The sequence below is a fragment of the Cydia splendana genome, chromosome 11, assembly GCF_910591565.1.
Source record: "Cydia splendana chromosome 11, ilCydSple1.2, whole genome shotgun sequence".
In the NCBI taxonomy this organism is placed as follows: Eukaryota; Metazoa; Arthropoda; class Insecta; order Lepidoptera; family Tortricidae; genus Cydia; species Cydia splendana.
The window spans coordinates 18055983-18071413 of record NC_085970.1 but is presented as its reverse complement, the minus strand read 5'-3'; the positions used below and the strand labels follow the sequence as shown (position 1 = coordinate 18071413).

The 15431-nt window shown below is 36.0% G+C and overlaps 1 protein-coding gene and 1 non-coding gene across 3 annotated transcripts in view; both read right to left on the bottom strand.

The window, feature by feature from the left end:
* Positions 1-15431, bottom strand: part of LOC134794871 (uncharacterized) — a 162202-nt gene that overhangs the window by 134076 nt on the left and 12695 nt on the right. The window contains exons 1-4 of one of the 2 annotated variants that reach the window (XM_063766679.1): positions 11483-11602; positions 6621-6701; positions 5316-5472; positions 4718-4863 (exon numbers count right to left, since the gene is read on the bottom strand). In XM_063766679.1, coding sequence (XP_063622749.1) covers positions 4718-4863; positions 5316-5472; positions 6621-6701; positions 11483-11580 — 482 coding nt within the window. In that variant the 5' untranslated portion in view covers positions 11581-11602. Of the gene's footprint in view, positions 1-4717; positions 4864-5315; positions 5473-6620; positions 6702-11482; positions 11603-15431 lie in introns of those variants that run through there. The other variant, XM_063766680.1, reaches the window with a different exon arrangement.
* Trnas-aga (transfer RNA serine (anticodon AGA)) lies at positions 6749-6830 on the bottom strand. The gene has a single exon. It is a non-coding gene; the product is annotated as a tRNA-Ser (tRNA).

Sequence of the window (15431 nt, the reverse complement as noted above, 5' to 3'; positions counted from 1 at the left end):
CATAGGAGGATAAAATGCGTGCCGGCCAGCAGAATATTGTCAGCACGTGATGATAACTAGATATTAGTTAGGCACGCCCTGATTCAGTTTAGATTATGCCTGCAACGCCGTAGATTAATTATTAATGAAGTGTTACGATAACACCACAGTACATAAGCACTAATGACACATAGATTCACCCGCAGGTACACACCTGTTAAACTTATACTTATAACACCCCAAATTCAAATGCATTATTTTTTCAATTAGTAAAGGCTTGGTTTCTTTAATGTGAAAAATCCCTTGACTCTTCTTTCGTCCGGGGTTAAAAAGAAACCTACCTAATATAATACCTCTATCACTTGATCATTTCGATGACAGCGACTGCCCTATTAAAGGCTTGGTTTCTTTAATGTGAAAAATCCCTTGACTCTTCTTTCGTCCGGGGCTAAAAAGAAACCTACCTAATATAATACCTCTATCACTTGATCATTTCGATGACAGCGACTGCCCTATTAAAGGCTTGGTTTCTTTAATGTGAAAAATCCCTTGACTCTTCTTTCGTCCGGGGCTAAAAAGAAACCTACCTAATATAATACCTCTATCACTTGATCATTTCGATGACAGCGACTGCCCATAAGCTCCACAAAACAATTTGTGCGATTTGAATCATAACGTTCCCATAGCAAGCAGGAAAAAAAAAACAAAAAATAACGCACATGGAATGCTTGTACAGTCAGCAGCAGAAGTTGCAAATCAGAGCACAACTTAAGAGGGCCTCCTAAGCCTAAGTAAAGCCAGAAAATCAAAAAAAAAATTAACAAATAAACTTATTTTAATTTAAACCTCTAGTTTATATGTATCCACACATTTAACTAACAATCTGTAAAACCTTATTGGAGAAACATAATATCCTAATAGGCATAATGGATAGTTAGATGTGTTGCTGTTGGTACTACTTGGTACAGTTAGCAGCAGAAGTTGCTAAGCGGGCGAGGTGTTCAAAATGATTTTGACGGGCCTTTATTATTAAGAGAATAAGAGTAATTTTGAGCACCTCACCCGCTTAGCAACTTCTGCTGCTGACTGTAGGTACCACAAACTCAAGAGGAAAATGTTTACACTTCGCTGGCCCAATATTACAGGGTTCTATGTTTCACTTTTATCGAACTGAGATTTGAACATTGTCACAGTGACATTAAGTCGAATTTCAACAATCTTGAAAATGTAACATAGAACCCTGTAATATTGGGCCAGGGACTTGTAGGTACCTATGAAGTAGAAAAGGATTGGTATTGAGCATTATCAAGGGAAGCTAGTAACTAAATTATTAATATTTAATGGCTATTTCCTTAGTAACTATGCTTGCCAGTGATAGACCTTCTCATGATTTTCGTAGAATTTAATTTTTATAATATAATTATTTTAAATGACGTCAATTGATGATAAGTAACTAAGGATGTAGGTAAACCGCACTTCTAGGTGATTATTACGATTGCTGCATTAGTATATTGGTTTTAAAAGCTTTGAATTTTTCTTATATAAAGAAATGGATAATTAGGTAGATACATTTAGTTTTTAATCCCAATTATTCAAGTATTATTATTTATTATTTTGTGTAGTAAACTTAAATAATGAATCGTAACTTTGCAAGAACGGTTACTTGGTAACAAAGAAAAAAAATCTAATTTAGTTTTTAACAAACAAGTGTACTCTGATTATGAGGCCTCATTCAACCTTTTTACAGGTATAGTACGATTTATCGACCACATACGCGCCAATAGAATTTCAACTTTAGGATTTCGATTTAAGGTTCAAATTAAATTACATTTTCGGGAAATGTGACTAGTCTTCAAATGAATCATGAAGGCTGGATTAACTGGAATATATTTGGATTTTTTGGGAAAGCCTTCCAGATTGGTGCGGCCTGGAAAATGATTATAAATGTTATACTTAATCCAGTAATCCTGCTACTTAAAAATAGGTTCAGAAGTTTGAACTTCTTACACGTAAGCACATTTCATCAGGAACAAATAACTAAGTGTAGTTTACAGTACTTACAAGTGTCTTATAATTAAGTCTTTAAACGCATACTAATTAAAGTGGTTAACATATTACCTCAATTTTCCTCATAACTCTGAGAGACACAGATAAGTGGGAAAATCTAATTTGCGAAGCACCGAGACCGCTTCTTGAGAACCTTGGTAAGTTTGCGACTTGAAAGTTGAAGACTTATACAGTAACGAGTAGAGGATGACTACATACAGGGTGGAACATTTCTAGATACTGAGCTGAAAGAATAGTATTATCTAAGTGATCTACTATCGAGTATAATACGACTATAATATCGTAATTTGGATTAAAAAGTAAAACAAAATCATTTACATGAAATATTTTTATATCAGTGACAACCCTACAAAGTTATACCGGGTGTGGCCTGTAACATGAGCAAAAAATTAAACTGTAGGCTGTACTCCTCATACTGATCAACATTTGTTCAGCGACTTTTAAAAATAACTTGTGGTTTGATTTTTATTACACTTCAAAGTTTATTCCAAGACGCAATGTATTGCGAATTTTGTTATGTTTAAGGCGTGACAAGCAACGTCAATCACAATAATATGACGTGGCGATGGCGTCCATTGAAGATAATATTTATTTTGTATGAAAAATAGGGAGTCTAAATACTTCATAATTTTTAAAAGTTGTTGAACAAAAGTGTCACCGTTTGAGGAGTACAATCTATGTTTTAATTCTTTGCTCATGTTACAGGGCACACCCGGTATACATTCTAAATTGACACATGTCATGTCATTCATAGGATCTACTTCATTGTTGAATTTGAAACATACAGATTTTTGCACTAATGTTTTAACAAATTGTATCTCAAAGACAGAAATATTAACGTGATTGATAAGTGAAAAATAAAGTAGCCTAAAAAGTCCCTCGTTCTATTTCACCCGATCTTTACAATATTGAACTATCGCCAGGTGACATGCAATACTCATAAAAAGCATAAAAAGAATTAAACAACAGATTTGTTAATAGTATGGTTGACTATGGCTCTAAATTTGTGGTAGAAATGACTAAGTTTTGGTTGCCCCCTGACGCTATATTCTGTAAAGTGTTACTGTCATACTTTTCTATGGGACCAATTATTTCAGACATATGTTGATGCATATCAGTTGCAGGCGCGGTAGGTCACCAATGCGTTGGTTAGACCTAGTCAAAAATGCATTCAATGAACCAGTCCATGAATGTACAAGAAGGGCTACAGTACGGGAAGAACGGCGACGGATTGTGAAGCTTGCCACCGGCCCTGATATGACGACCACGACCACTCTGACAAGAGTGTAACGACAAAGAAGATCAGTACGGTTACCATCAGTTTGTCACTGACATAAACGCCGTCGAGAACGTAATTTACTTTCTATACCTCCCGTTTGCACTAATATGCGAGTGCGAGCGAGATGTACTTATAGAAAGTAAATTACGTTCTCGACGGCGTTTATGTCAGTGACAAACTGATGGTAACAGTATAGTTGTTGTTGGTTTCTTGGAGACAGGCATTTATATTTTTAGAATTCGGTTTTTCGCAGTAGAAACTGTTATGTACCATCGCCCACACTGTTAACTGTCCATCGATGGACCTTATGCCTTTTGTAATAAGGTCCACCGATGAACAGTTAAGAGTGTTGCTTTTTGTATTACGATAAGCTAAAAAAACGCAACTTACTTCGACCGAAAACATTGTCGAGACGGTTAACTAAATTGATAGTTAATAGGTAACAAACATTATTTCAATACGATAACCTCCACTTCTAAGCTATTATTCTTATATGATAGGTACCAAGAAAAGGTACAAAGTTAATCTTAATACATGCAATATATCGCTTTCTGGCTTCTGCGGAAAGTTACCATACTTACCATACTTGGAGCGCACTTGGGCGCTTTAGTAAAGTTTGGTATATTACGCAACTTCTGGCGGAGGCAAAGTTAGGAAATGAGCTTCTTTTTAGTAAAGATCTTACCTAGTCTATTACGAGTTTTATGCGGTTTTTAGCCAACTTGCAAAAATAAGATCGTTCTCGATTTTTTTCTTGGCTTTCTATACAGGGGGGGGGGGGGGGTCACCTCTCTCTGCAGCTGACTGTACATCCCGACTTTCGCATTTATTTATCTAATATTAGTTCTGTTAGGATACCGTATAATTAATATATAAATATTTGTAAACACAGCATACTTTAAGCGATGAATAAGCTAAATAATATAATATTAAAGTATTTGTAATGACCGATCACGTGATTAGCACGTGACCGGTCACCCCACCTCGAGTGGCTGAGCGACCGTTGCAAGAGGTGAGGGGCGCATGGCATGGCATTCGTCTATCGACAGTCAGTGAGAGCGGTCGTGCAGTCACTGGAGGTACTTAGGTGCTACGAAGTTTGTATAAATTGTTTAACTTGTTAATTACTGTTACATCAGCGTACTGCATTCAGGTCAGTGTCTTATTGTTGATTATTACGCTTATTACATGTACATGTCTTGTTGATAATTCTATTCATTGTGCCAATAAACGTTTTGTAAACAACTATCGTCGTATTAATGAAACTCCTACAGTATCCTTTAGGTTCTAACATTAAAGTCTTACAATAGATCCTTGTAGACTATTTAATCAGTAAATTGTATCGATATCAATGAAATACATCTTCTACCGTCATATTTTACAATCACTTACTTCCCATACTGAGACGCCAGATCCAGGGGGCTCTCCTCCTTGTTGTTCTTGAGCGAGACATCAGCTCCTTTGGCGATAAGCTGTGCCACGACATCCACATGGCCGAACTGTGCCGCGATGAGGAGTGCCGTTTCTTGGTCGTTGGTCTAATAAGGAAAAATCGTCGTGAATTAGAATAAAATAGATTGTTTATGTAAACACACAAACAATAGACATACGTAAAAAGAACATACTTAGTGAAAATAAAGTGTCACGAAATGGCGCCATCTCAACATGTTGCTGGCGACTTCCAGCGCTGATTTTCCAATGTATTTGTTACAGTACCACGTGAAGATTATGATTTATGATTGGTATTTACGATGCAATGATTGTGGCCGATATGTGGCCACATGGTCTGGTCGAGGGGCGTAGCCCCCTAGCCCCCTGTTTGGACGACAAAATACTTCTTTAATACAACAAACTATCTGGTCTATATTGACAGGCGGGTCGCAGTGGCCCTGCAACATAGATACAACGTACTACTCCCCTTTTCCAAGCTGCCAGGTGGAGGGGAATTGCCCCCTTTTTGTACTATGGAAGATTTATTTGTACAACGAACCTTCTGGTCTATATTGACCGGGGGGTTGCAGTGGCCCAGCAGCATAGATACAACATGCGAGTCCCCCTTCCAAGCTGCTAGGTGGAGGGGCGTTGCCCCCTTTTTGTCCACTACACATGGCGACGCGTCCACTTTGAGTAGGAGGTGAACAATCTCCCTGCAACAAAGTTAAGTTAAGTTAACGGTTAAGTTGTAGTAAAATCATTAAGTATGTATATCTCGAGAAACACTTTACTTTTTCGTATGAAATACAATAAAATAAGTATAAATAATAACTTAGTAATTTTTGAATCTTATCTAATACCTATTTAACGCTGATTATGTCGGTTTGACACAGGATCTCGAAAAATATGAAACTATTACTAATAGTATTACTTATAACAGAAAAATAATAAGGTAGATATTTGTCCAATAAATACGAGAATACAAGCTTGAATAGCAAGTTTCCATTCTATGGGGTCTAATCGTACAAAATATCGTCAGGTGACAAGCAAAACTCACTAATTACCACCACAAGTTCATAGCCATAGTGAACCATATTAGTACTAAAAGAAGATCGATTTTTGTTTAAATATTTTTAGTAATTAGTGAGTTTTGCTTGTCAATTGACGATATAGACGTGACTGTGGTATAAAAACTGTATACCTACTGCTATTTTCACAGTATTTTTAAACTATTCATGATTCTAACATCAGATATAATCGTCAAAACCCTTTGTCAAGAGAGTTTTTGAATACTATATAGCGTATTGTTTACCAATACATAATACAAACATATGTAACTACGTTCAAAACGTCAACATTAACTACTACGATTACGTCACTATTTATCGATACCAGTTCGACGTCATAGATATAATATACTAGATAATAAGTATGCATGGCATATCATGTATGTTACAGATGTATAATTAGGTCAGATATAAAACAAAATACCTGATTGACTGATTGTAAATCCGACTGTTCCTCTAGCGAGTCTAACGCACGAATTTATACGTGGATAGGTAATCTAATAATTATTTGAAGTCGGGCAACTTTCCAATAATTTTGTGGATTTTCGGTTCTCCCATTGTGTAGTTTTATATACTATATTTTTTCCGTTCCTTGATTAACTCAGCTTTGCAAATTTTAGCCAGACATATCTAACCATGATTGCATAATCGGCATCAAAAATATCAGAACATAAACCGGGTTTAGATATTTGGGAGCACCTTGTTCGTTGTTGTATACAAATACAGGATACTCGTATATCTGATAATAATAGCGACTTTTAATATCAGAAAAAGTATTTGTATTAGTAACTTACCTATGGCCATTCATACAAGCATGATGGAGTGGTGTGTATCCGTTATCGTCCTGAACGTTGACGCCAGCGCCTCTTCGTAAACTGCAAAAGAAAAAACATCTTTAATAAGAAAATAAAAGCAAAAAGTTCGCAGTCGGTAGGATTCGAACCTACGCTCCCAGAGGGAATCTGATTTCTAGTCAGACGCCTTAACCGCTCGGCCACGACTGCTCGTGCTTGATCGGACGAAAATACCGTTTGGAAGCGGCAGCAGACTTCTATACTTATGATGTAACATTGTTTGATGATATATGAAAGGTGAAACACTGTAACGACGATTCTATACCCTTTCCTTTTGATTAAACATAAAATTTACACGTACAGTAGAGTCCGGTTAGTACGACTCCGCATATAACAACCAACCGCTTATAGCGACGAAAGTATAGGCACTTGTTTGGTTTTAGTACAAGCTACTATGAAAGCACAACCGTTTATTACGACTCCGCTTATAACGACCGATCGCTTTTAACGACGGAAATTGACTCAAAATCCGTCCGTCAAGTCCGGTTACAACGACGAGCGACGTAGTTTTTACAAATAAATTGTTGGTAAGAAGCTTACTCCGTCCCGCGCACCCAACTCCGCTCCCCCTTTTGCCTATACGGAGCAAGATGAAATAGTCATGTGACTTTTCGTAATTTTGCAAACTAAATAAAACCCAATTCCCATTATTCAATTGAGCTTAAACTTAACATACATAATTATGTAAGTTGGGTGACAATGCAATACATATTTTGGTAGGTAAGTACCTTCGAGCTGATCTGATGATGGACACAGGAGGTGGCCATAGGAACTGTGTGATAAAACCACGTCATCTTGATTAGATCCCCAAGAATTACGATTTTATATTTTACGGGATTCGAGTAATTTGCGGATGACGACTTGACGAGTGAGTACGCGTAGGTACCTTGAAAAGTGGCTTCTTCTAAACACACAAGTCTCTCCATTTAAGACAAGGTGTCGTAATACTAACGTAAATAAATATTTTAAAAGAAATGTTTTTTTTCTTTTTATTATCGCATAAGTATACAAAATGATGTAATTATTTTGATTTAAAAAATATATTAAAATTGGCAGTTCGTTTTGTACGACGTCCGGTTAGTACGACGTAATATCAGCGGTCCCTTGGGCGTCGTTATAACCGGACTCTACTGTATATACTTTTTCACCACACCAGCTCGGAAAGGCTTACTTTGCACTTCAAAAACAAATAGCAAAGTTGCATTCTATTCACATGTGAGGCAAAGTAATCAAATGCAAATTTTGAGTTGTTTTCTTATGTTTGCTTGGTAGAATTGACTTTTAAATGATGATTTTGGATTATTTAATAACATTCATTTGGATTTGATTTGGTTTGATTTTGTTTAATATTTTACATTTAATATTTGCTTCGGGTTGGTGTGGTGAAAATTTTTGTTTCACTCGGGGGCAAATTTTGTTTAACCCTCGTGCTTTGAAACCCTCGCAACGCTCAAGATTCCATTTTTCGAACCACGCGCTACGCTCGTGGTTCAATTTTGGAATACTTCGCTTGCTCGGGTATCAATATTAGCACGAGCGGTTAAACAACAACTTTGCCCCCTTGTAAAATAAATAACTATTGCGAGTGGGTTAGGTACATCATGAAATTCATGAATGAGACAATCTAAAAATCTGGTTTTCATCAAAACTTATTTTGGATACAATTGATTACTGAACGTTGTCTTGGACTTTAACCAAAGAGACTGGATACGGTATTGTTTTTACAGTTCCTATGGCCACATTCGGCCTTTCATTATTAGATCAGCTTGGTGGTAAAATACCATTGTTTTGCCAACAAACTTACGTATGCTAAATTTTGGCTCAATCGGAAACATCAAACATCAAACATCAACATTTATTCAGCAAATAGGCCACAAGGGCACTTTTACACGTCATCATTACTCGTCATCAACAGGGAAGTAGCTCAAAATTTAGCTTGATTGATTATGATTACAAACAGTAAAACCTATTCAAACAGGTCACTGACACAGTCAGCAGCTATAGTTGCTAAGCGGGCAAAGTGTTCAAAATGATCTTGACGCAACTTTATTATTAAGAGAATAAGAGTGCGTCAAGGTAGATAATTTTGAACACTTCGTCTGCTTAGCAACTTCTGCTGGTGACTGTACCTGAGATTTCCCACGTAATAAGTTACTTTACAATGGTCCTTGACTCTTTGCAACCCGGTTTCATACATTTTTTCACGGCAAATACGCTTTTCCGCTAAAAACGCGTATAATACCTTTGAGATTTTTTAATTAGGTTTTACGGAAAAATACAGTATGCAAAATTTTAACAGTAAAATCTCTGTTATCACACAATGACCGACTTGCATTGAAGTTTCGAATGACCTTGACCTCTTGCCTAAATGTCAACGATCGTTAGTCGGCTCGAAATCTCTTTCTCATATTTTACAATAAAAGCAACCTTTATGAACACGGCATAGAGTTCACATTTCAAAAACAACTAGAGATGCGAGGCTTAGACATTAAGCGTACCTATTGCTTAATGGACAACGTACGAGTATGGTGTCATTTAAATACAGTTTTATAGGCATTTTGTGGCTTTGCATTAATTTTGTAACTCCGCATATGAAGAAATACCATCACAGCTGCGTCAACATATATGGTTGAATTACACTATTTATTCATTGCCATAGTCAAGCATAGGTATACACTATACAGTAATTCTCACATCATTAACCCCTCAAGTTAATCGTTCGTATGCCCTTGACAAAAATTGCTACTGAATTAATAACCATGAAATTAATTACAGCCCGAACTGGCTAGGATGTATCATTATTATTAATTATACAAGGCTTATAAAAGGATAAGCCGTTCTAGCCCTAAAGTTCCTAGACCTTTGGGCAATGGCGAACGACTTCCACACTTTATTATTTAATCCGTGCTAAGTAAGCTTGGTCCGACTCTAGATAATAGTTATAGTTATATAACATTTAAAACTTTCGCATTTTGAACACATATAAAATCACATTTACAACCGGGTTTACATATGTGTAGTGGGTGATTTAAAAATGTGATGTCTACCCCAAACTTTTTCATACACTTTTCGTGGGGTAGTTAAACAAATCACTATTTTGACATTTTGCTGGGAGATCAGTTAGCCGCGACCACGACCAGTGAAACCTGTGTCGAAACGTCGGTAAATAAAGGTACTTACTTAACAAAATAAATTCGCGATAGACCCGGTTGTAAATGTGATTTAATATGTGTTATAGTTATGTTGCCCAACCTGTTTTCGCACATACGAGCTGTAGAGCGATTGGAATGTCCATGATCCTGACATCGCCAAAGGCTCAACCGCTGGCTCGTTTCCAAGAAACCTAACCGAACAGCTTGTTTTATTCCGCTAATGTATTCAGATTCAAAAGGTGGCAATAGATTGGTACATATCGTTGGTTAAATAATAGACATAATAGGCATATGAACACCATATTACCCACCACCATACACACCACCAAATTTAGGTTAGAGGAAAAATATATACTACCTATTTACATGTCATGTGAGTAGGTAGTGGTACCTCATATTAGCATTCGTTTCAATTTTAATACAAATAATTAGGTTTTCGTCCCATAAACATACTGAAGTTAAAATTGAATTGATAAGCAATGAACAGAACAAAGGATATTAACCAGGAAAAATTGTTGAAACTATGTGGGATTTAAACAATAAATGCATTTTCTAGCCGTTTTTCCTGTAAAATATGTACGTAACACAATTTACACAATTATATAACATGAATTAACGTATATTAGACTATTACTAGTAGACTCATGTCACGAGCAATAAGGTCATTTTGTATAACAGAATTGACTGAGCTTTTTATGAAATCATAGCACTCGTAGCCTAATTTAAAAATGGCACAGACCGTTAATTCCATCCCTAATACTGTCTTCGGTTACCGCGATAGTTATGTATCCATGAAATAAAACTATTTGAACGGATTATATCGCGTATAACGAATGAAAATATATTCCGTTATTTGATAAATTCCCGAGTATTATGCAGGAAACACTTAGTAAGGTAAGCCAGCAGGTATTAAGAGGTGCAGGTTCTACATTTAACTGTAAGATTTCTCTCGTCCCATCACGGTGCATGTTGCACTTTATATTAAGTATAACTAAGTCTTAAATAATAATTGCAGTGCCCCAACAGGGCCCCTATTCGACAAGCGACGTTTGACGTATCATGTTGATCTCCCGTTGATGTGGGAAAAATCATAAGTTCTCGAATACGAGTACGTACAATGTCAAAATTTGACATCAGCAATCCACGGTTACGTGACAACCAAACCATACAGAACCACCCCGAGTTCAGAGTTGAGTTTTCGTTGTACCAAATGATCTCTATCTACATTTGATCGAATAAACACTTGATAGAATCAACATGCAATAAAATCCACTGTTGATTTGACGTGGATGCGAAATCTGACAGTTGTACATGTCGAATTTGGGCCCAGGGTTTATAATTATGTATGTAAAAATTGATTTTCGTTCATCCAGCAATAAATAGGTTAATAATGAGGATGCTGATGATTAGATTAGCTTTAGACATCTTTAGAATAAACAAAATAACGAGCATTCTAGCGTTGCTTACCCTTCTCGACAAAAACAGAAAGCGCACAAATGTCGTTCTATAAAACCGGCACAATTTATTTATTTAATCGTATGGCAATTATATACATTAAGGGCAATCAGAGTGTAGCCTGCAGGCAACAGTCACAATAATAAATTATGAATCTACAATAACTTTAATTAAGTACAGCTCAAATAAGCTTACCTATCAACATCATACAATTTCTTCCTCAGCTTCCCCGCCATCCAGCTCTTAAAGTAAAACTTAGGGCAACACTGCACAGTCTCCGCTACAGCACTCATTTTTACACAAAAACAATTAAAATTAAAACACATTTAATAACCATTTAAAGAGGCGACATCCTCAAACCGCGTACAAGGAATAACTATACTAACTATCGGGATGGTGTTAAGCATGAGTCACGGGGAAGTGGTCCGAGCAGGTTGAGCCAAACAATAATAAAACATGAAGACGGTTAATTGGATAGCTAGCTACTTTTAATGATAAGTCTGATAGTGAGTATGATAAGATATTCGAATCGGATCGAGCTAGTGATCTAATTTGTGAACTGCGTTTGTTTATGCAACAGATTCTTAATAAATTTTTGGCAAAAATTTCATTTTTGGTACAAGCTTTTATCGCTGACTGTACTTTTCTTTCCACGTGCAACTAATACTCATCGAGACAATTCTAAAAACCCCTAACACAATTAGGTTTCGGTGTTTAATCACAGAGTACGTTAGGCCACCTCCTGTCTCTATCATCAGATCAACTTGATGATACCATAATATTGCATTGTCACTTACATAATATATGTATGCAAATTTTCAGCTTCATTAGAAGTCGGGAAGTGGGTCAAATTTAACATGCAAGATTTGACCCTACATACATAGATAGATAGGTACATTGCAAATTAATAAAAAGCTTGTAAAAAGGATTTGTTCTTTAGAAGGTAAAGCACTGGATTAAACAGAGGTATAGGATAGCATTTCTCTTAGCAGTGTAACCTAGCCAGTCGCCCAATTGATGTGCTTTGACACGAGAAGGTAATTCCAGAAATCTTAACAACCCATTAGAGACAAACTAATATGAAGCAATTATTTGATGTTTTTCTCTTGGTAACAAACACGTACTTATGTATTTTAAGCGACAGATACGTAACGAAAAATTCGGCGTGTAGGACATTCAGGAATAACGCAAATAGTTAACACTAGTAGATAGTACGATACCTATTGTAGATAAACACGAAGCTTTGAGCCAGGATTTGTATTATCATCGAACCCGTCAGGACCCTTATCTATCGCAGGTAATGACTTTACTGGCCCAGTTTTTATCTAAATTGCCCGAGTACCCTTCCAAACTCATCGCTACCTGACCTGAGCCATGAAAGTACGTCTTATTCCCTACGGATATTCCAGATCTAAATATATCTGTATTTGCACTTCTAAAATTCAAACATTTTCTTCGTTTTCTTCTCCCAGTTCTCCCTTCAATCACAAAATAAAACTTTAGAAATTCATATTTAAACCCAGATCTTCAATCATAACTCCAAAAAACCGATCCACTTTTATTGAAATAGGAACAACGCAAGTCATGAAAATGAGTAACACTCGATAGGCTGTTTTATCAACACCCATTGTACTAAGTAACGGGTCAACGGGCCATTCGGCCATTACTGATGATTGGACGTGGGCTCCAATCCTGACGCTATTTTTCTTCATAGAAAGAATAATTTACTAATCGTGGCTATTCAACAACGTTGCACATTCAGCATTAACAACAGCGTATGAAACAATGAGCCAAGAGTATCTGCCACCCCGAAATACTTTCCTAAATACAGATCCCACCAAAAACATTTTCATGTAAAATCTTGCCAAGACGAAACCATAAGGCCTGTCAAAAAGTAATCAGATATCTTGTAGAGCCAAGCTTCTATCTAACTCTACAAGCCCTAACTTCACAAACTCTACACCTTAGTCAAAATGCGTGGCTTGGCTTGGCAGATATAGCATTGATTTCCCCCCTACACTTTGCTACTAAAATAATAGTAGGAACTTATGTTAACTTACGCGAAGTGTTACAATTAATGATATAAACGTGTTGATAATATGAACAATACAACCTGTTACGTAACAAAACAGTTTATAACCGAAACAATAACGATTACATTTGCGTTGTCGTTATTGTAAACTGAGGCAATGTCAATGGAGCAATGCGTTTACTGTCAATGTCAACAATTGAGTCTTTACAGAGATGTGATTCTATAATAGTGCGTGACCGCTTGGGAAAATCAGAATAGAAGCACTATTACTAATAGTGTTGGTTAACACTAGAGTCCTTTCAGTCCTCTGGTTTAAGACTCGCTCGACACAGTTTTTGAGACCGCTATAGTTAGTTAAGTCGATACTCGAGTTCTTTTCAGAGAACTTTATGTTCTTTTACAAAACAAATCTTTAAGTCGTGTAGGTATACTTCTAATTTAGACTCCAAAGCCCTATGACTACAATTCCTTGGGCATCCACCTCCATCTGATAATATAATGGTTCATTCAAGAACCCGATCCCCTGCGTTTGCGCAGTCAAAGCGAACACACGTTTATCTGACACTTGTAATACTAAATAAAAAAGAGATTTTCTCTCTTATTATCCGTTAGTTTTTCCACTGGGTTAGCATGGCCACAGATCATATAAAACTAGTATGGCAAACAACTAGTAAACTCTGTTTAATGTTATCAGGTTCTAAGCGGCATTTCGAAAGGATATAGATTTAATTAAAGTACTTAACTGTAGAACTTTTAACAGTAAAATCCACTCTCTAGTATCTACTGAAAATTAATACGTTACTGGTTAAACAAGTGACACTATCGGCCCCTTTACTGTTTGTCTAATAATTGTAACATATCACTATTCTAGTAAGATATACCTAGTTATTTTTTTACTGCAAATGAAATAGGTAGTTTAAATGATATTGTTAGTTTATTAATAACAACCAAAATGAAAACAAGAAACTTAACGTTAAAATTAAAACTAAAATAAAACAAATCTTAAACTAAACTGACCTATAAGTAAAAAATGCTCCCCATAAATGTTTAAATGGACAGATAAAATTGTTCAAATAAAACACGAAATGTAAATTATGAATCGAAAATAAAAACAAAGCTAGACAACGTATGTATATGCCTGTAATTATAAATTATCAACCACTCAAAATTATGGACACCGCCTAATTTATAAATTTAAACCCTTAATATCTATAAGAATTTGATATTTATCAAGTCCAATAAAACCCTAAATATTTCGTAAGTGATGAAAACAAATGAGCAACCACTCAAAATCTTGGACACCGCCTAATTTATAAATTTAAACCCTTATATCTTTAAGGATATGATATTTATCAAGTTCGATTGATTGAAATATTTCGTAAGTGATGAAAATAAACAAGGAAGCATTAGTATTTGTATTTGTAGTAACAATAAGTTAATTAGTATTAAAATAAAAATACACAACAAACCTGAACCGCCTTCGTAAGTTCCTCAACATCCTATGCTCATTATCAAAAAACTGTATTCTCAATCGCATTTTCACATCACAAATCACATAACTACAAATAACACAATCCTAAGTGTTTGTCTAAAACACCAAGTCCTCGAACTGAACACAAACAATCCGGTCGGCTACGATATTATCGTTATTTAAATATTTACAAGCGTAAGGTGCGTTGGGATGGTCAAAACTGACTAACAGAGTAACAGACGACTGTTGCGATGATTCATAGGAAGCCAAGCCACTGGGAAAAGAAAGGCTTTTGAAACACGAAGTTCGTACACCTTTAACGCCTATTTCATTACACGCCATTTTCGGTCACTTAGAACTTTTTATTGCGGTTTTTTGCGACTAACTGTTTTTGAGAAGTTGTTCTAGTGATCTGATTTGGTCGCAAATTGTGATTTATTTGTGTCAAGACTTTGTCTTGGGGCCTCAAACTATCACTTTTGTTAGGTCAGACGGAGACTCATTAATAAAACAATTGAAATAATTAAAATTACACGTCAATGTCGTCAAACTATGTGACACTAAAGTATTAGGTACTTTGATAAAGAAAACTCTTCTGTCAATCAAATTAAAAAGGGGTGACTATGTGTATGGGTCGCATA